General features: G+C 46.4%; 1 protein-coding gene and 1 long non-coding RNA gene across 3 annotated transcripts; one reads left to right on the top strand and one right to left on the bottom strand.

Moving 5' to 3' along the window:
• The first annotated feature begins 122 nt into the window (after window positions 1-122).
• Window positions 123-17,515, top strand: LOC129631876 (WD repeat-containing protein 87-like). 2 transcript variants are annotated; one of them, XM_055553135.1, is made up of 6 exons: window positions 123-260; window positions 6,053-6,222; window positions 7,127-7,297; window positions 7,672-10,550; window positions 11,016-11,287; window positions 11,669-17,515. In XM_055553135.1, exons 2-6 carry the CDS (start codon window positions 6,148-6,150, stop codon window positions 17,266-17,268), a joined length of 8,997 nt encoding a protein of 2,998 aa, XP_055409110.1. In that variant the 5' UTR covers window positions 123-260; window positions 6,053-6,147; the 3' UTR covers window positions 17,269-17,515. The 2 variants fall into 2 exon arrangements, with proteins under 2 accessions (XP_055409110.1, XP_055409111.1); XM_055553136.1 differs by lacking the exon at window positions 123-260 and having other exon boundaries at window positions 6,088-6,525.
• On the bottom strand, window positions 4,456-16,291 carry LOC129631878 (uncharacterized). Its single transcript, XR_008704219.1, has 3 exons — window positions 16,160-16,291; window positions 9,971-10,149; window positions 4,456-4,916 (listed from the first exon to the last, which is right to left on the bottom strand). It is a non-coding gene; the product is annotated as an uncharacterized LOC129631878 (long non-coding RNA).
• Window positions 17,516-21,997: the final 4,482 nt, after the last annotated feature.

The raw sequence follows: 21,997 nt of genomic DNA, 5'->3' as shown, positions 1-21,997 counted from the left end.
GCGCGCGCGCGCGCGGGGTCTCGCGCTGGGCTTTTTCCTGCCGGGCGCGCGCCAGTGCGCACGCGCGCTCACTCCCCTTGCCTTGGTCAGTCCGCCTGGCGCGGGGTTGGGGAGCTAACCGTTTTGTTGACCGAGTCCTCCCGCAGTATCCCCAAGGTCGCTCCTCTGGCGCTCCTATTCTAGGTCTGGCCCTTCACATAGCTTCGGAGTGCCGCCACACACGCCGTACCCGTCCCTTGTCTGGAGCCCAGTCGTCGCAGGTAACAGGCGCGGCCCCAGCCTTGAGGAGGCGGACACACCCTTCTTCCCTCCCACGCGGAGAGCCGGGATGCCAGAATGTGTTGGGATTCCGGTCTGGTCGCCTCTCCCTGTAGTAGGAGTCTCCGGAGCTCTGCCTTTGACGGGAGTCTCTTGACCACCACCCAGGGGGGTGCCCCGGAGGCCATGTTACCTATCATTCATTCGTTGATCGCACATTCTTAGCGTAACCAGTGTTTGTTGAGTACCTATGGCTGGGGAGATTTTGTTAAAATTTAGTCCACTTGTCGACATAATCAAGGATCCGACCTTTTTTATTGGCATTCCTACTACTCCGTAAGGGGTTACCGAAGGAACTAGCTGGAATTGCAAGGTTCTTTGGTCAGGAAAACCCAGTCAATATCCTTCCCATCTCATCCTTCCTTCCAAGAAGATGCTGAATGAGACTGAGCTGGGAAGTATATATTTCTTCTTCCTGGGAGAGGGGCAGAGGGTGATTCATTTGCTCATTTATTCAACAAAAATGTATTAGACACCTACTTCATGCCAGCTTGGGTGACTGATTATCAGGACAGGGGAGAAATCAAGATAGATTCGGTGCCTACTGTCAAGGAACCGAAGTCCAGACCACCATCGGAAGGTGATAATCTAAAGCAATATTGTCTAATAGAAGTATGATGCAAGCCAAATCTGCAACTTTAAAATTTACATTAAAAAATTAAACAGGTGAAATTTTATTAATTTAAGCCAGTATATCTAAAATAAGTTATGTTTAATTAAAAAAAGGTTTATATTGCTTCAGTTTTAAATTTTAAGTTAATTAAAACTGTGCTGCTGCTGCTGCTGCTAAGTCGCTTCAGTCGTGTCCGACTCTGTGCGACCCCACAGACGGCAGCCCACCAGGCTCTGCCGTCCCTGGGATTCTCCAGGCAAGAACACTGGAGTGGGTTGCCATTTCCTTCTCCAATGCATGAAAGTGAAAGCGAAAGTGAAGTTGCTCAGTCGTTTAGGACTCTTAGCGACCCCATGGTCTGCAGCCTAACGGGCTCCTCCGTCCATGGGATTTTCCAGGCAAGAGTACTGGAGTGGGGTGCCATTGCCTTCTCCAATTAAAACTGTGAGTCATTAACAAAAATATTCATTTGTGGCATGGGTTATAGCAAAAGGCTGGAAACTGCCCAATTTCTATTAATGGACGTTAGATAAATAAATGATAGTTCAGCCAGACAATGTACCATGCCGCTGACAACTGTTGAAAAATGAGACAGAACTGTGTGTTTTAATATGAGTTAATCTTTAAGATTATTAAGTGAGAAAAATGCAGTGTATAGCACCTGGGCTTCCCTGGTGGCTCAGCGATAAAGAATCCACCTGCCAGTGTAGGAGACACGGGTTCAATCCCTGGGTCTGAAAGATCCCCTGTAGAAGGAAATGGCAACCAGCCCCGGTATTCTTCCCTGGGAAATCCCATGGACAGAGGAGCCTGATAGGCTAGAGTCCATGTGATTGCAAAAGAATCTGACATGACTTAGTGACCAAACAACAATATAGCATAGTAACATTTGTGTAAGAAAAGTGGTATTTTTCCACATACGTCCTTGTGTGTGTACAGAACACAGAGTTACCTTTCTGAAGGGGAAATAGGACAAGTGACTTTCTTTTTAGTATATATTTCTTAGTATGTTTTGTTAGTATGTTATGTTCTATGTCCATTCTGTGACTGAGCTATCAATTAGTGGAGGATGATAGCTAAGTCACAGAATTATTGTATAGTATTAAAACAATATATGTAAAATACCTAACTACCACTTTACAACCTTAATCATTTCTGGATGCTATCACTACTCCCATGCTGGATGGATAACTCTTCACCCAATAGGAACTTGCCTACCCTGGTAATACATGTTTTTCAGCCTGGAAAATTGTTTCTTTCCATAAAGTGTGTTAAATGTTTTCCAGTCCCAGCCCTAGCTGTGACATCACTCATAAGACCAGAGTAGTAGTCCCAGGCCTTGGGGACAGACTTTAGCTCTTTATTAGAAATGTCATTCAAAAAAAAAAAAAGAAAAGAAAAAAAAAAAACAGTAAGCCGAGATTGCCCTCTGGCTTTCCAGTCCCTCTGACTTTACAGTCAACTGATGCCAACTGGGCTTTCTGCATCGCTGTCCCCAAACATAAGAGCCACCTGCAAGGCTATAGGATCCATGCAGGGCTTTACCTCACAGTGTGGAGCACACATCACTATTCTTTAGGGTGGTCAGGTTTCCCTGTTACACATACTCAACAATACTTTGTTCTTTTCCCTCTTAAACAGGGCCCAACAGTGACATGGAGTGCAGTGCCCCCTAGAGTCATTTCTCTGTATTACAAAGGCAGGGCTCACAGGTTGCTGGCCTTTCATCCCACCACCATCAACAGAGCACTGTACCTTGGAAGGGACTGCAGTTAAGAAAAAGGATGTGGTGCCAGCATCAGTGTCCAATAATAGACCTAGTTTGTCTCCGTAGTCAGTATTACATACCATATCTCGGCCCCCACATACTGACTCCCCTAGGTTGGCTGCATGACTTCCCATTAGATCATCTTTCGGTTATCAAGATATTAAAAAGTCAAAATCATTGCGCTTACGCTGAATGCTTAAGCTGAAGCTCACTCCGGACTTGCTTTTAAGGACAGGTAATGCGATTAGGGAATAAAAGTGGGAGATTATAGGGGAGATTTCCTCTAAGGAGACCAGTGTATGAGATGGGAGAAAGTGGCCAAAAGAACAAAAAACAAACAAACAAAAAAAAACAGGGAATTCCCTGGCATTTCAGTGATTAGACTCTGTGCTTCCACTGCAGGGGGCACACATTTGATCCCTGGTCGGGGAACTAAGATCCCACAAAAAAGATGAACAAACAAAACTTCCCAAAATAACAACAAACAGAGGTTTGGGGGTTGGAGGACTTCTTTCTTACTAACCTCCAAAGAATATGCCCCCAAGGGTCCCAACCACTTGCTGTTTATAGGCTGGTCGAGAGAAGCTGAACCCAGAGGAGATATTAGGAAAAACAGAAACTTATGGCAGTGACGGCAGATTTGTTGACTTCAAGCAACCACTCTCTCAGTAGCTCTGGGGCCTCAAGAAGGAGCTGGGGTGGGTGGCGGGTGTAGTTCTGAGCTATGGAGCCCTGGCCTGAGGGGCCACCCACCAATCCATTTCAGCAGGTCACAGGGGCTCCTCAAAGGCGGTCAGCAAGTGCAGGGTCACAGGGAAATAGAATGGAAAAAGATATACAGCAGGAGGGCAGCACGCAGGTTTTGGGAGAGAAGAAACACAGGATGCTAATGTCTGAAAGCCAGTCCCCAGCTCCCATCAGTGGGTTTGTGAGGCAGAGAGTGCACTTAGCCTCAGCTGGGAGAGCCTCCTGCTTCTCTGAAAGGCTAGGAGAATCCTGAACTGTGGGTTGAGTCTTATGAGCCTACCATGTGTAGTTCTGTTTGCATCCTTTACCTCTCTGAATTCACATTTTTTATCCATACAATGGAGGTGATGGGATCTGCCTCTCAGAATTCTTTCGAGAACTCATGAAGTGATGGATGTGGGGTTTTTTTTTTTTTGGAGGGGGGAGGGCTCTTACCCACCCTACACATGAGATGATGATAAGTTTTGCCTGCTGCTCCCCCTGCCCCAGATCCAGCCATCACGTCTCTGTGGAAACACACAGTCTAGGCTTAGCCATGCCAGAGGGTGGGTTCTGCTGACCTTACCTCGGGATGCCCCGGCCAAATGACCTGGAATTCCAAGAGTTCTCCAAACCACCGGTTCCCAGACTTTAAGATTGGCTGTTTAAAACTCAATTTTGGGCCCTACCCTTATGACTTTACAATTTAGTAGGTTGAGGGTAGGGCCTGGTAATTTGCATTCCTAACATGTTCCCAGGTGATGATGCTGCTGTCCTGAGGATCGCCCTTTGGGGACTACTTTTTTTAAGTCCACCAGTTTTCCTTCATCTGGCAGGTGCAAGGATGGCTTCCACTGCCCCCTGCTGGCCAGACTATAAATTTAGCTATAATGTTTCCAGGGCAACTGAAAAGTACAAAGTATAGGTTGGGAGGAAATAACTACTTCTCTGGAGAACCAAACTAGCCTAAAAACAGCAGTCATGATTGTCTGTTGCTTCAGAGTATACTTTAAAAGGTATTCACAGGAATTATCATCTTTGATCCTTGCAACAATCCTGTGAAGTAGGCGAGACTGGCATTTTCATATTATCAGTACAAATAAGGAAAACAAGTCCATCATCAGACCAGTAATGATAGACTCCCTGACAAAGGGGACTCGTTAAAAGTAGGCTTTATTCACATCTAGTCAGAAAAAGTAGAGGTTTATCCTCACGAAGGCTAGAGAGAAGGGAATGGGAGGAAGAAGATGAATAGCAGATGTATCACACACAAGAAAGTGACTTGATTCCACAAGCCTGGGAAAGCCTGCATGGCTGAATGACGGGATTCTTTCTCCAGCTGGACTACGTGGGGCTGACTCTTAGTCCTGGGCACCTTTTATCTTGATTTCCTGTTTCAGGAGTCAAACTTAAAACGTCCACTGAGTCACCTAGGGAGCTTGTTACAATGGAAGGACTCAGGATCCCACTGCCATGGTTCTGCTTCAGTACCTGAAAGTGAAAGTCACTCAGTCGTGTCCAACTCTTTGCGACCCCATGGATTATACAATCCATGGCATTCTCCAGGCCAGAATACTGGAGTGGATAGCCTTTCCTTTCTCCAGGGGATCTTCCCAACCCAGGGATCGAACCCAGTGCAGGTCTCCCGCATTGTAGGTGGATTCTTTACCAGCTGAGCCTACCAGGAAAGCCCAAGAATACTGGAGTGGGTAACCTATCCCTTCTACAGCAGATTTTCCTGACCCAGAAATCAAACTGTGGTCTCCTGCATTGCAGGTGGATTCTTTACCAACTGAGCTATCAGGGAAGCCCTCAGTACCTTAGGATCTGCATTTTAAGAAGAACCTCTCCCCCAGGAATCATGGTGCAGGACCACACTTTGGGAACTACTGCTGCTGCTAAGTTGCTTCAGTCGTGTCTGACTCTATGCGACCCCATAGACGGCAGCCCACCAGGCTCCCCTGTCTCTGGGATTCTCCAGGCAAGAACACTGGAGTGGGTTTCCATTTCCCTCTCCAATGCATGAAAGTGAAAAGTGAAAGTGAAGTCGCTCAGTCGTGTCCGACTCTTATCGACCCCATGGACTGCAGCCCACCAGGCTCCTCCGTCCATGGGATTTTCTGGGCAAGAGTACTGGAATGGGGTGCCATTAGTCCTTGCAAAAAGCTCTCTTGACAGCCCACCACCAACAAAGAATAACTATTTGTTGGTGACAGTATTCCTTTCCAGCCCCTTTAGGTTTTTCTGCTTCCTTCCCCTAGAATATCCTATTGGATCTGACAGCCCATGCTAAGATTCAAGCCCCATTTCCTTTCTTTACGCTCTCCAAGCCTCAGTTTTCTCAAATGAGATAATATCTACCTCCCCGGGCTGCTGTTGTTGTTCAGTCACTCGGTCATGTCTGACTCTTTGCGACTCCATGGACTGCAGCACGCCAGGCTTCCCTGTCCTTCACCATCTCCCAGAGCTTGCTCAAATTCATGTCATTGAGTTGGTGATGCCATTCAACCATCTTGTCCTCTGTCGTCCCCTTCTTCTCCTAAGAACGTATGTCTTATGCATAGTTCTTGACATTCAAAAAGTGTCCGATAAGCATGAGTTCATGGCTCTGAACTTGTGATTTCCAGCTCTCAAAAAGCAGCAGTGGCTAAGCTGGCCTTTTTCAGATTCCCACCGGTTTTTAAACAACAGTCCTGAGGAAGACCAGCAGATAATCGACGTGATGACTTCTCCCAGACTCATCCCCCTGTGGAAGGACTTTAAATATCTTCTAAGTGACATGATACAGAAAAGCAAGGTAATGTATATGTAGGACAGACATTTTATTGGCCCCTGTCTGTCAGAACAGTTACGAGCCTTTTAGAGATGCATAGATCATCTATTGAAAGAGGAAGCAGGCAGGGAAAATCATAAGGACAACTATCCCCATAGCAGGAAGTGGGCCATCAACTTCCAAGTGAGCCTAGAGACCTCTCGCTGGGACATTTTGATAGTGAGAGGTGAACACTTTGGAGCACTGTCAGAAGAACTTGCCCTCTGGGAAGAGAGATTTTTCTAGACGAGAAGGAAGAAGGCGCCAGAGAACATTTGTCAGCGTCAGGTTTGTTGTGGCTTGGCTCTTTGTAGAAGGATGCCAAGTGCATGTTTCATAGCACATGCTCGATCACCATGGGATCATTTATACATATGTGTGTATGTGTGTGTGTGTGGAGATAGGTTATTGTCCTCTGTCAAATTTAAAGGCCAGGTAGCATGTCCTAAAAGTCTTACTTAGTGCAATTTTAGGCTTTACTAAAGCTGCACTGACTTTTGGGACACCCTGTTACTTTACGTGTGGGCATATGGCAGTGTACTTGCCTCGATAATCTGTTAAATGTTTATTTCACGACATATGTACCCTATTAGACAGAAGGGAAAATGTTCAAGGACAGGTATAGCTAACTTCACATTGGAAGGAATATCAGTTTCCCCTGATGCCACGTAGACCCTACAGTGGTTTGGCTCGCCCTTGTGTTGAGGGCTTTGTTCCATTGTGTAGTGCAGGTGTCCCACCGGTGACAGACTGCATGTGTGGGTGTCACAGGGTGATCCTTGGGGCTGAGGCAGAACTTTGACAGTGGTTTAGATTGTGACTTGCGTGAGAATATATTTATTGTATATGTGTTTCTGGTCTCTGAGTTTAATGCCATGCCACTTCCCAGCAAAATTTAGATGACCTGAAGACTGATGTAGTTGTGTTGAGTGACCGGTCCCAGATCCTGTTCAAAGAGTCTCGCCATCCTCAAAACATGCCGCTTATATGCTACTACTTCAGTGACGCCCACTTCTTTTCTTCCCTCTCTTGGGTGACAACAAGCACAAAAGAAATACAGGTAAAACTCCCCAGTCTTTCTTCTCCTTAGCCCATTCTAAGTGAGGGCCATGCCCATGTAACTTCTGACCCTAGATTAATCCAGGAAGATATACCCCTTGAGTGAACATGATCTGGACCCAGGAGTCCTCCTTCATCCTTTCTCCAGTTACCATCTCCATGTTGACTAGATTTTATTCTTCTCCTAAAGTAGGCCAGGGTTAGGGAAAGAGTCCTCGGTTTCCTGATTTTACAGTATTTCTACTTCCTCAAACCAGTGGGTAAAGTCACTCTAGGATCTTCCAACTTCTCCTTAGCAAGAAAAAATAGCTGACTATTATGCCCTTTCCTCTTCTACTACCTATCCTGGATAGTTTCCATCTTATTCTCTCTCAGGCTGTAGTATGGATCAAGAGCAAGACTGAGGACATGGTGGAGAAGAGAACGTTCTCCATGACAGATCGGCTGCCACCCATCCAGTCCATGGTCCACACAGGTTCCTTTCATATCCTTGTGGTCTACTGTGGTGACCTGCTCCTGCGGCTCTTCGGGGACCACCTTCGGTCATTCAAATCCCTGGGGGTAGTACCCTGTCGCTTTAACATCACCTGCCTCTGCTATGACCCAGAAATGAAGATGCTTCTGTCAGGCATCCTGGGGGCAGTGGTCACCTGGACCATTGAGCGCAGCAGCAGGGGTCTCCAAATAGCCCACATGGTCGCCCTGCCTGGTGACGAGTTGGTCCATGACATTAGGCTGAACGGCCCCAATGGCTCCCTGATTGCCATGTGTGAGAATGTGGTGAGGGTCCTGGAGCGCCAAGGCCGTGGCCTCCTGGCAGAGGTGAAGAAGTTCTCTTCCACCATCAGTGGCTCCTCGATCACCTGCTGCTTCACCTGTTCTGAGCAGGGCTTTCTTTACGCTGGAAACAAGACTGGGGAGATCCAAGTGTGGAACCTCAACTGGGGCCACTCCCTCCACACTTTCAAGGCCCACTTCTCTTCGGTGATCTGTATCCGCAGCCAGCCAGAAGCCCACACCCTGCTCACAGCTGGCCGGGAAGGCATAATCAAAGAGTGGAACCTGACTTCAGGCAATCTGCTGCGGCGGCTCGAATTGGGTGAGGAGCTATATCAGCTCCAGTTTATCGATGGCACCACTTTCTTCTGCCAGACTACCCACTCTTTCTCCTTGCGCAGCCTGCCCTTCTTCTGTAGCCTCTTCAATGTCTGTGGCTCTGCTCCCCAGCAGGTGCGCCGGGTCCGCTGTGGCAGTAACTGGTTCCGGATCCTGTGCACCACCGAGGATGGCCTGCTGCGCTTCGTGTCCCCGCTAACAGGGAATCTCCTGGTCATCACCTGGCCCTTCTCAATCCTGGACCAGGCCACGGATTGGGCCTATGACCCCAATAAAGAGGAGCTCTTTGTAGCAACAGGCAGCCCAGATGTGCTGGTCTTTGACACCACCCGCTCCCCATGCATGGCCAAGTATCTCTTATGCACCTCACCAGATTCTCAGGACCTGGTACAGTGCCTGGCTTATGGGCACTTTCACCTGGGCCGGGGTCTAGAAGGACTCATGTTCTCTGGATACCAGAGTGGTGTGATTAGAGTGCTCTCCCAGCACAGCTGTGCCCGGATTGAGACATACGTTCACTTTGGGTCTGTCCTAGCCCTCTCTACACTGCCCGGAGGGCTCTCTGGTAGCCGAGAAAACTCTTTGCTCTGTTCCTATGGAATGGATGACTACATACACCTCTCAGAAGCTGTGCTTGAAGGGGTCAGAGTGAAACTGCGGATACTTGCCAGCATTCTCTGCAGCTGTCAGCTAACACACTTGATACTCTTGCCCAAGTCAGTGGGTGCCATCACCCAGACTAACTGCCTGCGTCTCTGGAAGTTCCATGACTTTCTGTCTTCTGGCTCGCAGGATGGCTCAACGTTCATAGAGACCTTGCCTTTGCACCAGTGCACCATCATCTCTTTTGATGTCTGCCTGTCCCTGGGTCTTTTTGTCACGGGTGGCAGTGACGGCTCTGTCCGGATCTGGAACTTCCATGGGAGACTCATAGCCATGCTGGACTCATCACTGCATTTTGGCCCACTCTGCTTTGCAAATGACCGGGGCGACCTGCTTGTAACTTTCAACCAGAGTCTTTATCTGGTGTCCTGTTTAAAGCTGCTTCCCCCAACCCTGCTGGTTCGCCTCTCCCTTATGGGTCTGACAGATGAAGTGCTCGAAGTCCCTAAGCCTTTCATACCAAGCTTCTTTTTCTCCTTCGAGACCATGTTTGTGCCCAAGTATATCTACCCTGGACACGGGAAGCAGCAACTGGTGGGTCTGGAGAGTCTCATCAATCATCGGGCCATTGCCTTTGATCATAATGTGCCACATGTCATTGAAGAAGATGAGCAAGGGAGCCCTGTGCTACTCTCTTCCTTCAAACATGATTCCGGGTATATGGAAGTTGATGTATCGCAGGTGAAAAAACCACCTTATTTCCATTATGTGCTTCCTCCCCAGCTACAGCTGACTACCTGGGATGAATTCAACCCCTATCAGATACTTCGGTGCTATTTTGGTCACAGGCGGGAATGGCTCTTGGCTCCAGATTGCTACATCCCTAACTCGGTGATCCGGGCCCGTCTCTGGCCAGAGGGCAGCCCGATATACCTGCAGTGCAGCCTGCACTCACCTGTGCGGGAGCTAGAATGGGACAAGTCTCAACAATTCTTCTTCTGGCACAGCCGGGCAAGAGCTATAAGTGACGCAGAACAATACATACATGAAAAGGAAGATGAAGACTTCCTCCTCACAAGAGCGTCCAAGGATATCACTTACACCGTTCTTACAGACGCAGCAAACCGCAGTTGGCTGGGAAAAAAGATGAGTGAAATTGCTATCAATAGCCTGATAGAGACAATTCTCAGTATTATAATCCATGCTACCCCACTGAAGTACCAGTGCTGTATTGGTGCCCTCGGGCAGATCTTTGCCTCTTACCAGGTGTCTCCACCCCTGCGCTCTGAAACAGCCCACCGTCTATTGGATGATACAACCAATTCCAACCCACTGATTCGAGAGCTGGCCTGGGAAGGGCTGAAGCGTCTAGGAATGATTACTCATCTCTTTGCCGTGCCTCTGGCCCAAGGACTAATGGACAAAGATGACAGAGTGAGGAATAAGACCCTGAGCCTCATGGCTGAGACTGGAGTCCATTCTAAGACCTCACTCTTGAACTTGGTCCAGAATCGAGAGACTTTCCGGGAGATGCAGTAAGTTCTTCGTGCCTTCCTCTGTTCTTTACTAGCTTCTGATTTTCTTCTTCCTCTTCCCCATTTTCCCCTTCCCTTCCTTCACTGTCTTCATCTCTGTTCATGAGCTCTTCCTGTCTTTTTTCTTCGTTCATAGTCTTTTCCCATTCCTAGGCTATCTGATGATCCCCTAACTGCCCACTCCTTTATCCATTTCTTTTCCTGTTCCTGTTTGTCCCCTGCCTCTTTAAGAACCCCTTTCACCCTTTTCTCCTACCCCAGAAGCCCCCATACAGGTCACTTCATTCATTGCCATCTTGACTTCCTAGACTTTTTCTTTCTTCTTGGCCATCATTTCCTCTAAATATGCTGTCTCTGTGAGTTACATTGCCCAGTTTCCTGCCAGTTCTATAACAGTTCTTTCCTTCTTGTTCTCCCTCTTGTCCCTGATTAAGCATGGTCCTTTCTCTCCTTTGACTTTCCTAGGCAGGAAATGGTTGGGGATGAAACCTTGGACCGTCTACTGGGACTGCGAGCCCCAGATCTCCAAATCCTTCATACTCAAGTGTCGCAGCGATTGAATGAAGACCTGACCTTATACCAGGGTGATGAAAAGCCTACTTTTACTTTAGATGTCTCAGGGGCGTCTGAACTTACTGCCCTTTCCCAGGAAACTGATACTGTCCCTGAAGAACCTGAAGCTGCCTTCAAGCACAGCAAAGGCCCAAGACGGGGCCGACCAGTAGTCAGAAAGCACAGTATGTATGGGGTAATCTGATTCATGCCTCAGGGTCCCCAAGAGGCAGGGCAGTTAGGGCTAAAGTGAGACAAGAGGTATCAGAGAAGAACAGAGATAAGTGAAAAGATCCTTTCACAGAAAAGAACCCTCCTAGGAAGGATCCACCCAAATTAAGAGAGACCCCAAAACCTATCTCTGTAGGACTCAGCAGAGGTGGAGTGGAGAGGGGACGAGGGAAGGAAGGCACTGGGGATAAAGCAAGGAGACGGCCTTCTTGTTAAAGGCCTCAGCCTCCTCTGTCACTACTTCTGTTATGGCAGTTCATCTTAGCTCAGTTGGGAAGGGTGTTATCTAAGCCTCCCATGCTTTCCTTATCTGCATCTCCTGATTTTCCCTATAGCCCGAAAATTTTTGCGGAGCCTTAAGAAGCTCAAAGAAACTGTCACCGAGCCAGGTCCCTTACAGGATGAAGGTGATCAGAGTGAAGCTGCACCCACTGAGGTGGAGGAGGCTAGATCTTCAGCCTCCAGTATACTAAAGGTTGCAAAAGATGATGAACAAGAATCTTTAGAGGTAGATGCCTCAAAGGATCACGTGGCCTTGACCATGAAGATGTTGAGGAAGACACGTGACAAAAGAGGCCGGAAATCAGTATCTCAGAAAACCATGAAGAGGCGCAAAAGGAAAGTAACAGACACTGAAATTACACATGAGGGATTTCCACATACTGGAAAGACAGACTCAATTATGAGGCGGCTGCAAATCACAGGGCGGGGTGCCTCTGGAGCTCCTGGCCTCAGGTCTAGAGACAGCTCGATGTGGCGGGACGACCTATGTCGTCTTATGACCCTGAGGATATCTGGTTCCCAGACAAAAATGTTAGAAGCTCTCAACAATGAGCTAGTGACCACGGCTCAGGAGATGCTGGCTGATCGACGGCCCAGCTGGGAGCTCTTTCAGGAGATCTGCCCCCTGCTGAAGAAAGACAGTGAGGAACTGCTTGAGGACCTTGACTGGGATGTAGCCTGGCCAGAGGAGAAACCGGTTTTTATTCACGGATCAGCAATTAGAGAGGACATGATGATCAGAGACATGGAAGAGGAGACAAGAGAAATGCAAGAGCGAAAGACAGAAAAGGACATGCAGGACCTGCGGGAAACCCACGTGAGTCCAAAAAAAGGCAAGAAAAAGAAAGTTCTTTTTGCAGAACCAGACCTAAGCAAGGGAAAACGAATATCAAAGAAAGAAGAGAAGAAATCCTCTAAGCCTTCTAAACAGAGGAAAGCAGCCCAGCAGGAGATAAAAGTGGATAAAAAAGAGAAGAAGATAGCCAAAGAAGAGAGGGGCATGAGTCAGGAAGTGGAGGTGGTGGCCAAATTAATGGAGAAAGTGGTTGAGCAAGAAAGAAGGCCACTTAAAGATGAAATAAAACTGTCTTGGCAGGAGTGGAAAAAGTCCTGGGATCAATGGAAAAATGCTTTCGGTGAGACAAGGATATCGTGGGATGAATGGAAGAAAACATGGGAAAGCCAGCGTCATCAGGAAGAGGAGCAAGTACCTGAGGAGGAAGAGAAGCTTCTCCCAGATGCAGAAGAGGGACAAGTCAGAAGGGACAAGACAAAGCGGACATGGGATGAATGGTCACAGATCTGGGAAAAGATGTCAGCCAGGGCCAGGGAGAAGATGATGGTGACTCAGGAGGAAGTGACCCAGGAGGAAGAACTGCCTCAGGAGTGGGAAGAAGAAGCAGAAGCAACAGCAGCAGCAGAAGAAGCACCGATGACAGAAGAGCAGAGGCAGATCCACCAAGAATACAAACAGGCCCAGGTTGAGCGAAAACGGGCCCAGGCTGAAAGACGACGGGCCCAAGAAGAGAGGAAGCTGGCTCAGGAAGAGGAGAAGCTAGCACAGGAAGAGAAGAGACTAGCTCAGGAAGAGAGAAAAATGGCCCAAGAGTATGAGAAACTGGCCGAGAAAGACAGGAAAATGGTCCAGATGGAGAGGAAGCTTATCCAGAATGAGGAAAAACTAGCCCAAACAGAGGAAATGCTGAGCCAGGATGCAGAGAAATTGGCCCAGCAAAGGAAGAGACTAGCCAAGAAATTGGAGAAACTGGCCCGAGAAGAAGAGAACATAGCAAAGAAAGGAGGGAAGCTAGCTGAGGTCAAAAAGATAATGATGCAGAAACTGGATAAACTGGTCCAGAAAGAGCTAGATCTAGCATGGCAAGAAAAGGAACTAGCCCAGGAATTGGAGGATCTGACCTGGGAAGAGGAGGGACTGGCTTTGAAAGAAGAGGAACTGAATCAGGAAGAGGAGGAACTGATCAATGAAGGGGACAGGCTGGATCAGGAAGAGATGACACTGGCATTGCAAGAAGAGAAACTGGATGCAGAAGAGAAAGCAGTGATCCAGGAGGAAGAACTGCTGGTCCAGGAGAAGAGGAGACTGGCCCAGGACAAACAAAATCTGTCTGAGAAAAAGGAAGGACTTGATCAGAAAAGGGAGCAACTGATGGAGAATAAGCATAATTTGGCCCAGGAAGAAGAGCTGCTGATCCAAGAAGAGAAGGAACTAGCCCAAGACAAGGTAAAACTTCCTGGAGAAGAGGAAAAACTTATTGAGAAGAGGGAGCAACTGATGGAGAAAAAGCAGAAACTGGCCCAAGAGGAAGAGCTACTGATCCAGGAAGAGAAGAAACTGGCCCAGAACATGGAAACACTGCCAGTGAAGGAGGCAAAAATTGCCCAGAAAAGTGAGAAATTGATCAAGAATAAGCAGAAACTGGCCTGGGAGAAGACTAAGCTTGTCCAGAACATGGAAGAACTTCCCAAAGCCAAGGAAATACTGGCCTGGAGGCAAAAGAATCTGACCCAGGAGAAGGAGAAACTGGCTCAGGAGAAGGTGAAATTGGCTCAGAGGAGGGAAACCTTAATCCAGCTCCAGGAAAGCCTCATCCAGAGCAGAAAGAAATCAGTCCCTGAGAAGGAGAAATATGACATGTATAAGAATAGGCTGGTTCAGATAGAGAAGAAGCTGATGGAGGAAAAGGAGAAACTCTTCCAGAAGAAGGAGAAACTGGCCACCGTAGAGGAGAAACTGACCCAATTAGAGAAAAGCCTGGCTGAGAAACAGCACAAAGTAGCCCATGACAAAATGAAATTAGCCCTGGGGAAAAGGGCAGTGTTCCAAGAACTGAACCAGCTCAGAGGTGACTGGTCTATTACCAGGGAAGAAAAGGCACTGGACATGGAAATGAAAATACTGACCTGGGAGAAAGAGACACTGGCTGAGCAAAAGGAGATTCTCTTCAAGGAAGAGACTCAAGAAACTTCCAAAGAGAAAAGACTACCCAAGGATGAACTAGAGGTAATCAAGAGGAAATTGTCACTAGAGGAAAAGATATTGCTCTATGAAGAAAGAATCCTGGCCACAGAGCAAACAGACATGGCCAAAGAAAAACTGGAATTTACCAGAGGAGAGAGAGTATATGCCCAGGAACAAAGGAGGCTAGCCAGGTTACTAAGGAAATTAACTGAAGAAAGCAAGGGAATTTCCAAGGAACCATTAAAAGTAAGCAGCAAAGTCTTAAAGACACTTCAAGGCCTCATTAAAGAAGAAAGGAAACTAACCCAGGAAGAAATAGAGATGACAAAGTTAAAGAGGTTATTTGTCCTTAAGGAAAGGGAATTGAACAAGGTACAGAATGAACTTGATGCCAAGGAATGGGATTTTTCTGAGGAACAAGCAGAAATTACCATAGATGAGAAGAAACTGGCTAAGAGGCAGAGAAGACTAGCCAAGGAAATTAGAAGATTGATAAAGAGGGAGAAAAATATTACTGAACAAGAAAGCGTATTGGCCAGGCAACAGAGAGATGTCATACAGGAAAGAGAGGAAGAAGAAACAACAGAGGAAGAAGAGGCAAAGTCATTCCTTAAACATAAGTCAAGAAAAAGAGAAAAGCTAAAGACAGCTGATACACAACAGGAAGAGTTACTCAGTCAAGAGGATGAGGTGAAAAGTGTGAAAAGTGAGGAGAGCTCTTCTGAAGAAATGGAATGCCTGTTAGATGAAATAGAGCAAGAGAGTTTGTCTGAGGAGGAGGAGGAAGAAGAGGAAGAGGAAGAGGAGGAGGAAGAGGAGGAAATGGAAGAGGAGGAGGTGAAGGAGGAGAAAATGGTAGAGGAGGAGTTGGGGAAGGAGGAAGAAGAAGGGAAGGAGAGGAAGAAGAAAAGGAAAAAGAAAAAAAAGAAGAAAGTGCAGGAAAAGGAAGAGAAGGAAGAGGGGAAAGAGGAAGTGGTTGAGGAGGAAAGCACAAGTGATGAAGAGATGGAACATTTGAGTGAGAAAGAGGAAAGAGAGGACAGAAGCTTGTTAGAAGAAGAGGTAGACAAGAAAAAAGCAATTTTTAAAAGAGAAAAAATATACAAGTTACTAGAAGGGAAAAAGCACTTAAGAGGAAGAGAAGAAGTCCTTTCTATTGAAAAAAGAATCCCTGACATCAAAAGCAGTGCTGTAAAACTGGAAAGCCCTCCCAAGCAACTGACCTCAGTCGTTCTGGGGAGCAAAGAGAAGATATCAGAGCCATTGCTGACTAAACAAATATCCTGGGAAGATAAGGCCATAGCACTTGGGAAGCCTGGAGTATTCCCAGGGGCAGGGTTTATAGATAAACAAGAACTGTTGAAGAAATATAAGCCCATGCCTCTACACGTTTTGGATATAGTTTTGGAAGCCCAGGAGCCTGACTTAGAGACCCCGTATTTATCCCACATACTGAGGAAGACCATAGAAGCTCAGAAACTCCAAGGCAAACCGCTGGGGGCCAAGTGGCAGTGGATCCTGCAGCGTCATCCATCTCTGAAGAAACAGAGTGAGGTACAATTACCTTTGTCCAAAATCCTGGCTGAGGAAATCTACACAGACATCAGTGTCTCAGATGTAGAGTGGATCCACCATGTCCTAGAAAAGATGGAGGCAGGAGAACAGCTTTCCAGAGATAGTTTCCACCGATTGTGCCAGCTTCTCAAAGACCTCACCGCAAAGGAGAACTTAGAGTGGATGCACCTGGCCAAGCTCGAAGCCATCGTGTACCATCACAAGCAGATCATGGAATCCCGAGGCACACGTGTCTCCAAGCCCAGTAAGGAGCCCCTGGGTCCAAAGTACTTGAAAGTGATCCCTCCCATCAAAGGAAGGGAAAAAGAGAGCTGGCTCAAACGTCTGGCTGTGTCCACACCAAAGTCTCTGTTAGCTACCAAAGGGATCCCAGACCCGAAGGCTGTCAACTGGCATCTTCTGGGAGAGCCTTACCGGAGTGCACGGGCAAAGCAGATAGCCACTTCTCTCAGGGGGATGGAGATGCGATACTATGATTCTGCCACAAGAGACATTTTCACAGGTGCCCTGGACCCTGTTGAAAAACAAACCCTGGCACTGATGTTTCAGAAAGACTTCTTGGCTTTTAAGGATAAGGGCAGGTTTGCCAGGTTGCCCAAGTTGGAGAAGAAGGCACGACCCGTCTCTAAAGTAAAGGAGGAGGTGCCTCTGTGGGAGACGTTTGTGGCACTGTACCATGTTCTGCGGATGTTGCAGGAGCGATACGCAAGAGACAGTGCTGCGTGGATGGAACAGTTCAACCGTCTTATGGACCTATACCAGCTCAAGTCTCCCCAAATCCAAAAGCTGATGCAGGACCTGCTACTGAGAGAAGAGCCCCAATTCCAAGAGGTCACTTACAAAGATGCCCTAAGGGCCGTGGAGCTAGCCCCTGGGGAGCGGTTGTTCTACCACCTGCTCTGTGGTGGCTCTCAAGCCCATAAAGGGCCTCTGGCATTCCAGGAGGTGGTTCCTCTCTCCGGGCAGAACAATGTGCGTACCATGCTCCCCATGGGCATTGCCCAGTATGGGATCTTAGAGCTTGCCTGGAAGAGCCTGCCGGAAGCTGATTTACACCTCACCAATGAACTGCCCTATGTGGCTGCTCCTACTCTCTGATTTGGGACTGGAGGGGGAGGGACTTTTCATGCCTACCTGGAGAAAGGCCTTGTCACCAGGATCTAGACCTTTAACCCTAGGACTCACAGGGAGGTAGAGCCAGGCCAAAGCTCTTTCCCTGGCCAGTTCCAGAAACTAGCCTTTATACGTGGAATAAAGAGGAGGTTCTCATTTACAACAAGCACCGTGATGGGTCCTTCTTTCTTCAAACATTGCTTCTCTAGGAAGGTAGCCAGGGAGACCAGACACTCACCTGCTCCTGAGAGTGAGAAAACTCCCCCAGAGCCAGCGGTACTCACCCTCCAGAGGCCTTCTGGCAGAAGAGTCTGTCTTTGTCCTCTTTCTTCCTTGCCCCCCACCATTCTCCCCTAAAGACCAGAGGGAGGGAAGCACCTGGCACAAAAATGAATGTATATTTGGCATTAATATAAGAGGCATTGATACAATGGAAAGAAAATGGATTTTAGAACCAAAAGACCTAGCATTTTGCCCTTGGATCCTGGGGTACACAGTGGAGGCAGACTCTAGTTCTCTGATCATAGTTCTGCATGCTGATGCCTAATTCCCAAACAGCCAGTATGGTGGGTGTTAAGAAAATCCTCAGAATATGGGGAAAACTTCAAGTTCTAGCCAGTACCACTTGGTGACCTCATTACTGGATGGCATTAAAAGATGAGGCCATTTCAGGTTAAAGTAGAAAGCAAAGGAGGGAAGGCTATGTCTTTCACTTCCTTTGCCAACCTAGACATGGGTTTTGGGGAGGATGATAGAATGAAAATTTGAAAGATTAGGTGTAAACTCTAATAGGCCCTAGACATTCTAGGGACTTATGATCCTTCCCTCTAGTGATTAAGGAGATAAGAGGGGCTTCCCTGGTGGTCTGGAGTTAAGAATCCTTTTGCATGCAAAGGACACTGGTTTGATCCCTGGTCTAGGCGGATTCCACATGTCATGGAGCAACTAAGCCCATGTGCCACAACAAAAGAACACACCACAAGGAGAAGCCTGTGCTCACTGCAACTAGAGAAAGCCTGTACATAGCAACGAAGACCCACCACAGCCATAAATAAGTAAATCTTAAAAAAAAAAAAAAAAAAAAGACAAGTTAAAGGGAAAGCATTAATAAAGTGGAGGAAGTTGTCACTTCCTCCAAATAGATGCTAGGCAAAATGCTAGGTCTTTTGGTTCTAAAATCCATCCAGTAATGATGATCCTCCCTGATCTCCTCTTCCCACTATGAAGACTTCAAAACTGCCTCTTTCCAGGTAAGCCAAACCAACAGATTCTAGCAAGTAGCCCATCTATGTGATTTGCCACCCTCCATCCCAACCTCTTCTTTATTCTACTCCTTCCACCTGAGTTGGCTTTTGTGGGGAATCCAGGGATAGAGGGCAACAGAACATTTTGAGAAGTTGGATTCACCTTGGAGGGCAAGGGTAACGAGAGCCCTGAGTATGTAGTTGAGTTCTTCCACATCAGATTACATACTAGGCCTGGAGTATGGAGTATATGCAAGCTGGGGGCTGGGGATATGGAGTCTCAAAAAGGGTGATCAACCCAATAGCCAGGCAAGGTAGCAGAAGTAAGGGTGGTCCAGCTGGCTCTGCAGCCCTGACCTGAATCATTTCTCCTTTCTGGCATCTGTTTACTTATCTGTGTCAGAAAGAAGACAATATATATTACAAATATAAGGCATGAAAGAGGAGATATCACTACAGACCCTACAGACATTAACAGGGTAAAGACTAATATGAACAACTCTATGCCCATAAATGTGACAAAATAGATGAAAAGGACAAATTCCTAGAAAGATCCAGAAAGGGAATAGTAATACTTATCAAATCTATTTTGCAGGATTTCAGTGGGTCTTCTGGTCAACAAACAACAAATAAAACACTGTGACAAGAAATAGTCTTAACTGTTGCCCCAGAGTCAGGAAGTCTATAGATGGCTCTTCAATTCTATGGATGGTACTGGCTATGGCTATGATGACCTGGATATCCTTTTGCCTCTACTAGAATGACAGAGACCAGGGCTTGTTTGTATTTTCTCTTTATTATGGAAAATTTCAATCACTAAAGTAGATGCATTATCATGAACCCCCAGATCCCTATCACACCATCACTTAATTATAAACATCTTGCAAAAGCTGCTTCATCTATTTTTTCCTTTATTGAAATATTTTAAAATAAGTCCCAGACATCATGATGTCTTTGATATCAAAGGACTCTAAGTCCTTTGATACTCATCTCTAAAAAATAAAATTTTGCTATGTAAAAATTTTCACAGCTAACAAAATAATAATCCCTTACTATTATCCAATACTCTATGCAAATTTCCCTGGTTGTCTCCAAAAGTGACCTTTTATGCTTAATTTGTTTGAATCAGAATTAAAACAAGGGCTACATACTGGATTTTATTGTTATACTTCCTAAAAAGTTGGCTTAAAGCTCAACAATCAAAAAACTAAGATCAAGGCATCTGGTCATATCACTTCATGGCAAATAGATGGGGAAACAGTGACTGACTTTATTTTTGGGGGCTCCAAAATCACTGCAGATGGTGACTGCAGTCATGAAATTAAAAGACACTTACTCCTTGGATGGAAAGTTATGACCAACCTAGACAGCATATTAAAAAGCAGAGACATTACTTTGCCAACAAAGGTCTGTCTAGTCAAGGCTATGGTTTTTCCAGTAGTCATGTATGGATGTGAGAGTTGGACTATAAAGAAAGCTGAGCACTGAAGAATTGATGCTTTTGAACTGTGATGTTGGAGAAGGCTCTTGCGAGTCCCTTGGACTGCAAGGAGATCCAATAAGTCCATCCTAAAGGAGATCAGTCCTGAGTGTTCATTAGAAGTACTGATGTTAAAGCTGAAACTCCAACACTTTGGCCACCTGATGTGAAGAGCTGACTCATTTGAAAAGACCCTGATGCTGGGAAAGATTGAGGGCAGGAGGAGAAGGAGATGACAAAGGATGAGATGGTTGGATGGCATCACTGACTCAATGGAGATGAGTTTGAGTGAACTCCAGGAGTTGGTGATGGACATGGAGGTCTGGCATACTAAGGTCCAGGGGGTCTCGACTGAACAACTGAGCTGAACTGAACTGAAGACTCTTAATCTTAAATATTTACACTCCTCTCTCCAGTTTTTTTCACACTATTGATTTGTTGAAGTCACTGAATCAGTTATCCTTTAGGTTTCTCCCATGTAGTTTTCTAATTGAGCAGAGTTTTGCTAAATGAGATCTGGTTGTGCTTCAGGGGTGCATGAAACTTCTGAAATTAAATTACTATGTGCAAGGTATTCCTCCACCACCTTGGAGTGGGAGCATTCTTCCAAATTTGTTCTTATCCAGGTACTGTTTCTCAGTTCTGGGGTACCCTACAGATTGTTCATATATCTTATAACAACTTTGGGGTCATTTTAAGACCTTTGGCTTTTACTCTGCATTTGATGGAAACCATAGGAGGGTTCTGAGGTCCAGTGGTTAGAACTCTGCACTTTCACTGCCGAGGCCAAGGGTTCAATCTTGGGTTGTGGGACTAACATCCTGCAAGCCACACACATCTCGGCCAAAAAACCCTCATCAATTTTCATATTCAAAAAGCATCCTATGTGTGGAGAATAGATTGTGGTAAGGGAGTCAGAGCCTGCAGGCAGGAATGGAAACAGGGAGATTAATGATGAGGTTACTACAATTTGGAGGAAAGAGGGCAGTGGGTCTAAACCAGGGAGAAAGAGGCAGTAGAAGTGAGTATTGGGCAGTTTTGGACCCTTCTATAGGTAGAGCCACTGGAATTTGCTGACAGAATGGATGTGAACAGGACAGAAAGAAGGAGTCAAAGATGACCCCAAGGTTTGGGGCTTGACCAGTTGAAAAGCTGGAGGCACCATCAAGTTAGTTGGGGAAGATTAACAAAGAGTTGGTACTAGGAAGAAGATTAGGAGTTCATGAATTCAGTTTTGGACAAATTGAGATTGCTGTGCCTATGAGACATTTAAGAGGAGATGTCCAGAAGGCAACTGGATATAAGTCTGGAGTTTAGGAGACGGGTTTGTAGTGGGGTCATAAGTTTGGCAATCGCTGGTATATAGATGATATTTAAAAAAATCCAAGAGACTAGATGAAATGACCAAGGAAGTGGATGTGGATAAGGAAAGAGAAACAAGGATTGTAGCTTGAGGAGCTTTAACATTAAAAGGGCAGGGAGAAGTCAGCCTAGGAAACTGAGGAATGCTAATGAGTAGAAAGAAAAATCAAGAAACCTCTGGTGTCACAGAAACTAAGTGAAGAAAGTATACCAAGGAGGAAGGAGTGATCAAGTGTGTCAAGTGCTGCTAACAGGTCAAGCAGAAAATAATTGAAAGTCAGTGATTATATTTAGCAAGATGAAGATTATTAGTAACCCTGACAAGAGCAGTTTTGGTAGAGTAATGAGTGCAAAAGTCTGATTAGACTGCTTTAAAGACAGAACAAGAGAAAAGAAATTGGAAGCGAAATATAGATATTTTCTAGTAGCTTTGCTAGAAATGTGGCTGTTGTTGATGAGAGAAAGGAAATAAAAGTCGTGTGTGTGTGTGTGTGTGTGTGTGTGTGTGTGTTTCAAGGTAAGGGAATTGCTGGAGTCAAGAACTTGACAGAGAATTCCCTGGTGGTCCAATGGTTAGGACTTGATGGCTTTCACTGCAGGCCAGGGTTCAATCCCTGGTGGGGGAACT

This window comes from Bubalus kerabau, chromosome 17, assembly GCF_029407905.1.
Source record: "Bubalus kerabau isolate K-KA32 ecotype Philippines breed swamp buffalo chromosome 17, PCC_UOA_SB_1v2, whole genome shotgun sequence".
NCBI lineage: Eukaryota > Metazoa > Chordata > Mammalia > Artiodactyla > Bovidae > Bubalus > Bubalus kerabau.
Note: the sequence above shows the minus strand (reverse complement) of the source record. Positions and strands in the feature narration are given on the sequence as shown.

What these genes read in the sequence shown, in the direction of transcription:
- LOC129631876 (XM_055553135.1), top strand. Translation starts at nt 6,148, where the DNA reads ATGACTTCTCCCAGACTCATCCCCCTGTGGAAGGACTTTAAATATCTT. An exon ending in ACATGATACAGAAAAGCAAG is followed by an intron (nt 6,223 to 7,126) that starts GTAATGTATATG and finishes GCCACTTCCCAG; the next exon opens with CAAAATTTAGATGACCTGAA. An exon ending in GAGACTTTCCGGGAGATGCA is followed by an intron (nt 10,551 to 11,015) that starts GTAAGTTCTTCG and finishes TGACTTTCCTAG; the next exon opens with GCAGGAAATGGTTGGGGATG.